This window comes from Plasmopara halstedii, assembly GCF_900000015.1.
Source record: "Plasmopara halstedii genome assembly, contig: Scaffold_2956, whole genome shotgun sequence".
In the NCBI taxonomy this organism is placed as follows: Eukaryota; Oomycota; class Peronosporomycetes; order Peronosporales; family Peronosporaceae; genus Plasmopara; species Plasmopara halstedii.
The window spans coordinates 1,683,613-1,694,962 of NW_020189861.1; the positions used below are offsets into that span (position 1 = coordinate 1,683,613).

At 47.7% G+C, this 11,350-nt stretch overlaps 2 protein-coding genes across 2 annotated transcripts; both read right to left on the reverse strand.

The window, feature by feature from the left end:
- Window positions 1–948: 948 nt before the first annotated feature.
- PHALS_06442 (urease accessory protein) lies at window positions 949–1,845 on the reverse strand (the record flags this gene model as incomplete). The annotated part of the gene is made up of 2 exons (XM_024719729.1): window positions 949–1,244; window positions 1,311–1,845. 2 exons carry the CDS (start codon window positions 1,843–1,845, stop codon window positions 949–951), a joined length of 831 nt encoding a protein of 276 aa, XP_024584999.1.
- A 7,978-nt stretch (window positions 1,846–9,823) lies between these two features.
- On the reverse strand, window positions 9,824–10,091 carry PHALS_06443 (uncharacterized protein; the record flags this gene model as incomplete). The annotated part of the gene is made up of 2 exons (XM_024719730.1): window positions 9,824–9,961; window positions 10,038–10,091. The coding sequence occupies 2 exons, from the start codon at window positions 10,089–10,091 to the stop codon at window positions 9,824–9,826; spliced, it is 192 nt and encodes a 63-aa protein (XP_024585000.1).
- Window positions 10,092–11,350: the final 1,259 nt, after the last annotated feature.

Sequence of the window (11,350 nt, forward strand, 5' to 3'; positions counted from 1 at the left end):
GCGTATCAACGCAGGCCATCCGACTTTAACACACTCCGTGGTAACAAATGCACAACGCTCGATTCGCGCCAGCCGCACCGTCTGAGGATAAAATAGTAGTGAAGTTCGGCATTAAGGGAAATTTGTTATATCTGATGCTCCCCTTAAGGGATGTCTAGGATCAACAACATCGAATCACAAATTGCATTATTGCGAGCAGGTCATTTAGGTAGTAAAATTGACAATAAGCATTTTAATGGTTTGCCGTCAAATGTTTCAAAAAAATATTTAAATTTGCTGTGAAATTTAACCTATTCGCTGTAATTTGAGTTCCTATTTTCTCAATATGGTGGAGATATACAAATTCTAATTACAAAATGCTCTAGCTTTGAGTATTTATTTATACTTTATGATTGTTCTTCATAGTCATAAATCAGATCCTTTAGCAGAACTGTCAGAATACATTTTAAATGGCATACAAGTTTCTGCAGACTACTGCTGTACGACACCAAGCTGGAATCGATGATGCTCGCATTCACGAAGCGTTTTCGTAGGCACACCAATGCTATAGACCTTCGATAAGCTCCGAATATAATGGTGAGCTGGTAACGGTAATTGTTTCATTTAGTCATGACTTGAGTCGACAAATCTTAAAGTAGTAGCGGCTTGGGTTGCCGAACACGTTATTATGATCACAGTGAAATTGTTGAGAATTATTGACGTAGATGTGTTCAACAAATGACTTGATATCTGCTGAGAAGCCGATACAATCAGTGCCGATTCAATACGTTCAATTCGTTCTATGCAAGTTAGCAAGCGCAGTATTCAAATTCTTCCCTACGAAAGGATTTGAGCGTTCAATACGTTCGTTAGACCAACAAGCACACCAACCCTTTAGCCCCACGAAAGATATACAACGAAGTTGTATAAGCACAAACTCCGCGATTGTTTATATCGTGAAATGGTGGACTACATGAGTGCTTTCCATGTTTTGATCATATGCTCAATTATGTCCTGAACACCCTTGTCTTGATTTATCTGCGAAAATACTGTTGGTCCATCCCCACGCATAAGCTTTGCGTCACGGGCCATGACGTCGAGGTCTGCACCAACGTGCGGAGCCAGGTCAGTCTTATTGATAACCAACAGATCCGCTTGTGTGATACCGGGACCACCCTTACGAGGCACTTTATCGCCTCCTGCCACGTCAATGACGTAGATGATATAGTCAGCGAGCTCGCGACTGAAGTTAGCAGCCAAATTATCTGTTACACAAGCCAGAAGTCAGTCTTTTGACATCAGATGACCAGTAAGCAAATTCGACTCTGCACCTCCTCCAGACTCGACAAGCAGCAATTGCGGATGAAATTCTTCAGTCAGGTCCTCACATGCCTGTAAATTGGCGGAAATATCCTCTCGAATGGCCGCGTGTGGACATCCACCCGTTTCAATAGCACGAATTCGTTCTTTTGGTAGCGCATCGTGTCGTACAAGGAATTCACTGTCCTCTCGTGTAAAGATGTCGTTAGTCACCGCGGCAAGGCTAAACTTGTCCTTGAGCGCACGGCATAGCGCTAGCATAAGCGCAGTCTTGCCGCTGCCAACGGGGCCTCCAATACCCACAGTAAAGGCTCGTTGCACCCAGTCCCGATCAGACTTAGCTGTGTCGCGCTCGTGAAAGATACCAGCGTGCTCCAAATGCTCGTGCGTATGGCCATGTTCACGCAAATGATTCTCCTCATCGAGCGTTGGTGCGCGGCCGTGGCTTCGAGTAAAGTTTTGAATCAAGTCATCAATATGGCTGTGATTGTGCGAGTGACTGAAGTCATGGTCATGGTCATGCGAGTGAGAGTGTGAGTGCTCCATGTTGATCTTTACTTCCAGATTTTTAGAATCTTGATCTCTCCAACCAATCAGATGATACGAGCACTTCAACTCACTGATTTTTACACTATTCACTCGACACCGACACGAACCGCAAGCACATTCTATCTTTCATTTGCTGCGTGGAGCTTACATGTGACCTTGTTTATAATCTTTGAGTACAAAATCTTTGGCGTTGTTTCTTATCAGTTTAAAGTTTGGTTGACGCCATCATATGACAGACTCATACGAGGAAGAACAATCCTGGCAAAGTCAAAGTAAAAGTAAAAGGCTTCATTCTGTGGTTAAGCTTTACAAGCGCAGTGTCAATGCTCAACGTCAAACTAACAGCAAGCCGTGACTGAATCATATCTTTTGTGTCCCATTACCACTTGACTGGCAGCTCAACGCGCCAATAATTCATACGACCATCGCTGTTGGGAGAAATTAATGCCAGGTGTCATCAACTCCTACATTGAGTGATGATTTTTTGAATTGTTCAAGGCACTATTCAAAGTAATGTCGTTAGCTGGAACAGGTTCAATTCATCTGGTGACGATAATTCGATGACGCTTTTCTTAGTATAAGGCAACATTGTTATCGTTGGCACCAAGAAATTCGCGTTTGAGGAGATTTGGTGATCATTTAGCACCACAAGTATACGTGACAAGCTTGAAGATTTGCTCTGCGAAAAACTGGCCCTGCTGCTATGACTGTCGCATTGTGATTATATATCTCGATAGCTGGTAGTCGACTAGATTGGATTCCGTCGACTGCGATAATGGCATTGGACTACCGAAAACTTCTTCATACTAGCACGTTGCATATGAAAATATTGTCACTCGAATTCGACTGGATGCTAAAGACATACATGCACGACGTGAAAGGGCCAAAAATTGTACAATCGACTTTTTCATGCAATACCTTGGCGTACAATTTCTCGTCAGTGCATTATGGTTGAGCCCACCGCGATGGGTGGGTGAGCTGACGCGCCACAGGTTGACATATACTGATGAACCTGGTTTCTTTGAAGATCAAGAATTGGAACTAATAGAGTATTGATGTGTTCCTCAAGAAGCACAGTAAATGCTTGGCGAGCAAGTGCAATAACTCATTAGCGATCTCTACGATGACAGCGAGTACATCGAGACTGCCGTAAAGTAAGCAAAGCAGATTTTTTATTTGTAGACATTGAATTAGCTGACGCACAGGGGATTAATTTTTTGGTCATCTTTAGGCCGCAACACTCAGCCTCCTTGAAAGTACATGGTACTTTTGACTTGATTTTTGAAAGTCTTTTTTTTCACGGTAACTAGCTGTAATGATATATTTTACCGACAGTGATAATAAATTCTGGCTCTGCGCATTGAGTAAGGCTAGAAGCCCACATATCCGACAGACTAGGTACCAGCTTTTTCAATATCATACCTGGACCTAATAATAGTACATTAGCATGGTGCATCATTAGGTCGAAATGAGCAACGCCCTCAGTTCAATGGACAGTATTTTAGTGTGTACCAGCAGCATGGCGCGTATCCCGCCAGCTTCTTAATATCAAAAAGCATCCACCTCAGAAACCATCCAGGTCATGTCTAGGCCAGAAACCTTGTAGGTTTCCTAATCTTAGTCCATCTTTGCTTATTTGGGTTGCAAGTCATTCTTGTTCAAATACTTACACTAAAATAACCCCAGCATAAGGTTTGAGAGCACGTAGAAAAAATGCCCGAAGACTGAAACTAAAATAAACCCAGCGTAAGGTTTGAGAGCACGTCCTACGTTTAGAAAGAATGCCGTTCAAAAAACAACTCATTCTCGCAGAGAGGCTAGGCACAAAACTCAAAATGAAAACAGCTGCTACTGGTGTAGTAAATGCTCATAAAAAATGCACCGCGCCAAATAGCGCTCTACAAATGTCTGTCCCTTTGAATATAGCTTGGTAAGTTACTGAGTTACGAAAGTCTTACGTTGTGCAAAAAACGAATTGCCCATGATAAGACTACGAGTCGGACACTCCTTTCCCAGCATGAGATGACGAGGAAGATGAAGTGCGCCAACGGCGCGACGTGAGCCCAGCTCAAACTTGCGAACACCGTGTCTGTTCCTAGACCTCTCGGCTTCTGGGGGAAGTGGTATTATTACCAATCGTATCGACGAGGCACAGGAGCAGCAATTGAAGGCTGCTCACAGGGCGGCTCTCCTGCGCTCGTATCCACATTCGGTCTAAGACCCTTGTGTGGAATACGGCTCCCGCTCGGCGGATCGCGCTACAGAAGTGAAAGACGCAATCACTCGATCGTTAGGCTTCTACGTAGTCGGGCCTCCGGCCATTTCACAAGCTGAGATTGCCCAGCGAAAAACTCTGCGAGTTTACGTTTTGGTACCGCAAGAGACCCCAATGGATTGGTGCCCAGAAAGGATGTGCTCCTGTCCCCGCGACGCGGACCATCCCTGTGATCCTCGCCCCTGGCGAAACCGCTGCAGATGTCGATGAGCTCTTTGAGCGATGGGTGCAGCGGCATCGAAATGTTTTTTTGCTATCGACCTTACTGCGAAGCCACAAGAAGTGGACATGCACGGTGAGCGCCATCTCAAATTTCAGTTTTCCAAACTCAAGGCGCAACGTCGACATCCTGTGTATTGTCGTCCTTGCGACATATGGAACAATCTACAGCGCTCCCGCGAGTTGTGTGGTTTCTCACACAGGTGAGCCTACTACCACAGCAGCTCAAGACCATATCATGAGCTCAGTATATGACCCTCCGTCTTCCCGGGCTACTTCCGAGAAGCGCGGTGCGCACGCCGACTCGAAGCGTCATGATTCTTTTGATCATGAACGTCCACGCCGTTTGGACAGTCTTGCCGAAGTGGCACATCAAACCCCTGCGAGTTCCCGGAGCTTGGGTATTCCCGCCACTTCACAAGATATTGGGTTAAATTCCGTCGACGACGTCGACCCACAAGGCGTCCCACGCCAATATTCTCATCGAGAAGAGTCGGCGGCGGATGATGATGACTTGGTAGACCGCCGTCCGGTGACTCGCGATGCTGTTCGAGCGTTGGGAGACGAAGCCCATCGTCATCGGCACTCTGCCGAGCATCAGTTCGGGGTCGCCAACCGCTGTGCGGAAGACCTTGAGAGTCTGGAGCACTTTGTGCACCGTTGAGGATAATCGATTATCGTGCTCTGTCGGAGCGGATCCTACCCGTCGAGCAGGCGAATACGTTATCTTGTGAGACGGTGGAGTGCCTTGCGCCGTTCGGAAATTGTTGCACTCTGTGCTCAGAACCAGTTGCTGGCTCAACGCTCGGGTGGCCAAGCGCCTTTTGACGCCTCCCCGGCCCCAACGCTTCCGAGTTCACTTGCACCGGATCCCGGTACAGCTTGAGTAAGCCCACATAAAACACCGGGTGGGTGCGCCCCCTTCGTGGAAGGTTCAGCGTATACACAAGGCCCCGCTTGCCACACCTTAAAAGCATGAGCGGAGCTTCGTCTTAGAGACAGCAAAAACTACCCTCAATGTTTTCAACACTTCTTCATTCTCTTACGTCTGCATATTCTTTCTGCATGTTTTGGCTTTCAGCAATCGCATCGGAATGTGTCGCAAGACACCCAGTCTGGCAGTCAGGACGTCTTCGACTTCTTTACGCGCAGTAAAGGAGCTGACATCAGCTAGCCGTTCGGCTCTCCCTCACCAAGCCTTGAGCCGCGTCAGCGGGACGCTAGTTACCAAGCCCATTTACGTAGAACCGGGTGTAGCCGGTTGATGGATGCACTGCATTGTTCAGTGCAAACTAGATGGGTGGCAAGATAGCGCTCCAGCGCTTCACAAAACGTCTTCACACACTCAAGCTAACCATCAGCTCGCGGATGGTCCGCTGTTGACATAGGCAGCTTGGTACCCAGCACCCCGAAGAGAGTAGACCAAAACTTCCGAGTGAAGCGCGGGTCTTCATCAGAGATTACTGACTCTAGGAGACCATGTTGTCGAAGACACGATGGACAAACAGTGTTGCTGTACTCACACCGTAAATGTTGTCTGGATCCGCCGCAAGATGAGCCATCTTATTCAAAGAGTCCACAAAGGCCACCACACCCGTGTTACCCGCCGAGTCTTTCGGTAGGCCATGCACAAAGTACATACCCATGGACCGCCAGCACCCGGAGGGACCGTAAGACTGACCAGCGGCGCCGCCGCATTCGGAGAGAGTTGCACCCTCTGACACGTCTCACTCGTGCGCAATTATGTGCTCGTCCACTTGTACTGCTTGGGCCACCAATATTGGCAACTCATCGAGCTATACGTCTCCCACGACCGAGATGACCACTAAGTGGGGTGTCGTGGGCCTCTTAGAGAATATATTACTTCAAATCCTCATCGTGAGGAACCACAATTCGTGTCGTGTCCGTTGAATCGCTGCTATAATATAGCAATTTGTTACTCAGCGAATATCGGTATAACCGTGCGCGCAAACGCGCTGACAACTTCTTGTCCAAGTTTCTAAACTCCTTGCCCCCGAGAGCCTGTAGCAGCGCCTCATACATACTGTCACCCGCGTATGCGGCGCGGATCAAATTCTTCACTGAAGACGTCACCGTCGTGATATGAGCAAGCCCATAGTCCGGTCTGCGTGACAACGCATTGGCCAAAGCATTCTGCTTTTATGGCTTTTAATGGACGATGTGGATTTCCACATATGTCCTCCCGTGTCCCGCACGACTGTCCTCGAAGTATTTCTGTGCATACGCCCGATGAGGCCTGAACAACTACGTCAAAAGCTGATTAAATGTTGCTGGTGCATTGACAGCACTTGGATCACCACCTTCCACTCCCAGAGCATCCCGCTCGAAGCGCGCACCGCTGTCAGCGGAATATCGCTATAAATGAACAATTGGGAATTATCATCGACCAAGTCAAGTGCGCTGTACTCTGTACAGCCAACCATATTGCTCTGGAGAACATCCATTCTAGGATTCGGCGTTTCTGCCGGAATGGTGGCAGCGTCAGCTTATTATAAGCAAGAACGATACGCCACTTGCCATTCGGCTTCCGGAGACAAAACGTGGGTGTCGAACGGTGAGACTTGCTCACACCTGCTTCGCACGGAAAAAGGCGTCAATGACGTCACACTGCTCTTCGGGCAGGGGGCATTGGCGTGTTACGCTGTATTTAGTTCCTGGAACCAGGTCAATTTTATGACGCACACCACGATCCGGCTGACGGCGGGCCTTCGGAGACGACGTTTTGAAATCTCTACACCAAAGAATAATAGTACGGATCCGAGGGATCCTTCATGATCGACGATCCACTTCGTGCGGTCAGCACCCCCTTAGTGTCCTCCAGGACTGCTTCATCCAGAAGCGACGACGAGTTAATCGTATAATGACCACATCAGCTAATTTGCCTGCCTTCAAGGCACCACTAAACGCTTCAAAGGACATCTCGTCCAGCAGGTGTAGCCTCGAGGGTGACTTCGCCGTTTTCCTCTCTCGTCACACCCGCTGACAGGGGTATATAGCTGCTATCGTCTACGGTAGACACACCCTGGGTCAGAGTCGACGCCGTGCGTCTTGTAGATAACATACAACTTGGCCGTCTACTTTCTATAGAAGTTTTACATTCTATCGAGACCAGTGGGAACACGCACTCGGCGTCGTCCAGTGTCCCCACTCCCTGCTCCATAGGAGCCTTGATGTTATTAACAACACCTGACGAAGAGCTGCTATCTCGTCAGTCTTCGTTCAGTGGATAACGTGCCACTCCACGCGCATCAGAAGATCCTTTGCCAGAATGTCTCAGACCTCGCCCGACCATGCCACTCTTAGCACGCAGAAACTGCTTCGTAACGTGAGCAGTGCTCAGTGGGATACGTGCCACTCCATGTGCATCACAAGGGTCTCGTTTTTGATGCCTCGGCCTCTGGCCGACCGTGCTACTCTTGGCATGCAGCGACTGCTCCAATACTCGAGCAGCGCTCAGTGGGTTGCGCGCCACTCCACGTTCACCCCTCGATCCACGCTCGGGACTCCTGTTCACAACAGCTTTGGTGTTCAATTACTTGTATACTCCGATATCCAGCACATTGACCGTCCCGGTTCAGTGCCCGCGCCAAAAGCGCTCTGCTGTCTAGCCGAGGTGGGTCCATGACTCACGAAAGCTCCACTAGAGAGGGCTCGTAGCGCCCAAGATCTTCGGCCTCTAATCAGCCATGGTGTTCCAACCATGCCATACCAAAGACAAGGTCATACCCCGCATTTAAGTCTAAGACTAGACAGCGTTCCACCCTATCAAAGTCAAGGAACTTGACACCAAGGTCCACAGGGACCCTCGACACAGTGACACAAGTCCCCATCGCGAAGTAAACAGTGATGGTACCACTTAACCGCGCTTCCAACGCCTCAGCACATAGCTGACATCTCTCGATCATAAAGCGTCGAGCATAATTGCTTGACGCCCCTGAATCGATAAGGATTTTCCATGGCTTCTCAAAGTCCTTTACGGTCGCTTTTATGACAAGCAAGCTTAGATTGCACACACGTTCCGTGTTCAAGAGCACGAAGCTCTTCCAGGGCTGGGCTCTGCTGCCCTCTTCCTCTTTGAGGCACAACAGAACTCAGTTTCTTACCAGTAGGCCGCCCCGCGCTTTTGTTCCTTTCCCCGCGACGAACCTGACTGGTTACAAGCGAAACGTCGTATCGACGAACCTTTTCGTGTCTTGCGCAAGCGACAACCCGTCTGAAGGTGATGGGTGTCTCCACAAACAAAACACAGTCGGGTTCTTACACGCTGCTCAGCAGCTGGAGCTTTTATTCCCTCCTCCTTCTCAGAATAGCTGAGATCCATTGGCTCAGGCCCACTCGACAAGCTCTGATGGTGTTAATTTCAATCAAGTCTAGTAGACCTGAAGCTGAGTCCGGAATTCAATGCCACGGTCATCGCTTCTGCAAAAGAAGACGGAAGCACACGGAAGATTTCCATTTTGACCACGCCAGTGCGGAGGCCCTCCATACAGACGGTCACCGCGACCGCCTCGGGGAACGGATCTGCTGCCATCCGGCAATGAAAGTTCTCCCAGTCGGACAGCAATGTACCGTAATCGCACGCGATATACCCGTTTAGGCGGCGAGAACACTCGTGAGGGCTACAGCATTAGTTCCGCCCAGCAGGGGAACGCATGGCTGATACCATAGTCATCTGAGCTTCTCTTATCCAGAGCAGGAGGTTCTCTCCATCTTCACCCTCGAAGATCTCAATGCTCACCATGAGCAGCCTCGGTCGGAATGAATCATCCGTCGTCGACGGTGGCGTCATAGACGCTAACAGTTTCTGCTGTGAGTGCTGAAACAGAGCATTTAACTAACCTAGAAACGCCTCTAGGCTCGCGCTTATGGCCTCGAGCCCTTGTGCAGCGAGGCGCTCCACGCCCTCAGGGTCCAGCAGGAACACCAGCTTATTAAGCCCGTCCTGCATGCCATGGGGCGTATAGGAGTAATCCTTCCTCACAGAGGATCAGTCGTCGCGATTAAAGCGTAGATTGAGAAGTGCTACCAAGTGCGGCGGATCCGCCGTAGCTCATTGCTTAGAGGAAGCTAAGCTAAGGTCACTAACCTTACGTTCTTTTCAAGAATCAGTACGAGTGAAGCAGATCGCAACCCGCTACCTTCAAAAACTATTAACCGAGGCAAATGAACACTTCGGTTCATATTCAAAATGTATTTATTTGTTCTAGTCGCATCAGAGCCGCCAATCTCTAAAATTATAGATTTTCCCAATTAATATAGTAATACCTAAGTAATATAGCAGAACCTAATTCATATAGTGATATGCCCTACTAATGACAATCCTGCCACGTCTCTTCTGTGCCAAAGATGCACTTGGTAGTAATATGCCCTTGAACTACCGCAGTCACTCTAATCAGTGTACTTAATTTGGTTGGGACAACTTCGACAAGCTACGATCCTTTGCACGGATGAACACTTGCTTCATGCTGCTACTGTTTTGCCGTACCATGGATGTGTTATTTTTCGTGACACCTCGCGACTCACATCATTTATATCTTCAAAATTTGCTATCAAGACCGTGGCTTTCAGCCGAGCCAGCGTCTCAACAGGAATAACCGCCTAAGACCTCAACTCAAAGTTGATCACATCTGCCTCGACGGGGATTATCTCTGAACCGTGACCATTGATCACTTACAGCTGTCTTGGCAAAAAAATCAAAGCAATTCGCAATACACAATGGTCTTCCCATATTTTAGCAAAGCTGATTCCGGAGAATGCGGCTCGAAACTGCCCTTGTCTCTCGAGCTTTGCTTCAGACTCCTAACAATATCATTTTTAGTTATGATGGATGCAGTCAGGTCTTGTCGTGGCTTTGAACCTAAACCAAAGCGCTTCTGTCCTCTGGTATAGCTGACCTCATGGCTCACCGAAGCTCTACCGGCTATTACTCTAAGTGTCCCAACGGCTCATGACGTTCCTGCCAAGCCATCCCTAGAATGAGATCGTATCTCAAATCAAAGTTTGGAGAATATTGTATCTCTGCTCTGCTAAATTGTGAAATTTTATCGCAATGTGACACTTTGAGTAAGTCACCCGGTTGCAGAACGCATAGAGATAGTATTTGATAGACCGTCCTCGATCGCATATTTCTGTTTGTTTAACATTTGTGTCACATATGGATGCATGACGCCCTACGGTCCGGTCCGTCAGGCCCTAAATAAAAACTCAAAGATTGACCTTTATATCAACGACCAGTAAATCTGCAACCAAAAACCTCCGAAAAAGAAGTGACCATTTTGCTCTGGGACTTATAACCATAAGTTACAATAAAATTCATTTTTTTTGCTGCTCTCATCGAGCCACGACATTTTCCCGCACGGAATAGAAACGAATGACGTGAATATTTGATACATCGTGCGTGCAGCACCTCGAGTACCACGACGCTACCTAGCAGTCAGAAACTCTTTTTTTGATGCGCAGCTCGCAATAAATTCATCACACTGGCATGCTTATAGAGCTTCCGCGAATGCGACATGAAATACTTTAATAGTAGAAGTTGAGCTTACGTGGGCCACTTTTGAGTAATACATACCAAATATAAGATTTTCAACTTTTGATACAACAGCTCCTTCTCCACGACGGACGGATGCATAGTATGTCTTGCATAGAGAAAGCTTTGACGAACTAAATGTAACAATGGTGTCCACATCAAGAGCAATGCTGTCGATGTCCTTTTAAATTGATCAGAAATACCATTAGCCTTATTAAATTAGGAATTTGACACAACACGTAACATTTTCAAAATAAAAATTTCAAATTACTTATCACAGCGTTCTATATAAAGCAACTAGCAAAATGCTTTCAAAAAACGATTGAATACGACGATTTCAATTGTTTACACAGTTCGGCTGGCACGAATTGAGCGTTGGGTGTTTGTGACCACAGAGTGTTTCAAGGATGGGTGACCCGCATTGATGCGTTCTGTGAATGCCTTGCTGGCATACGTGT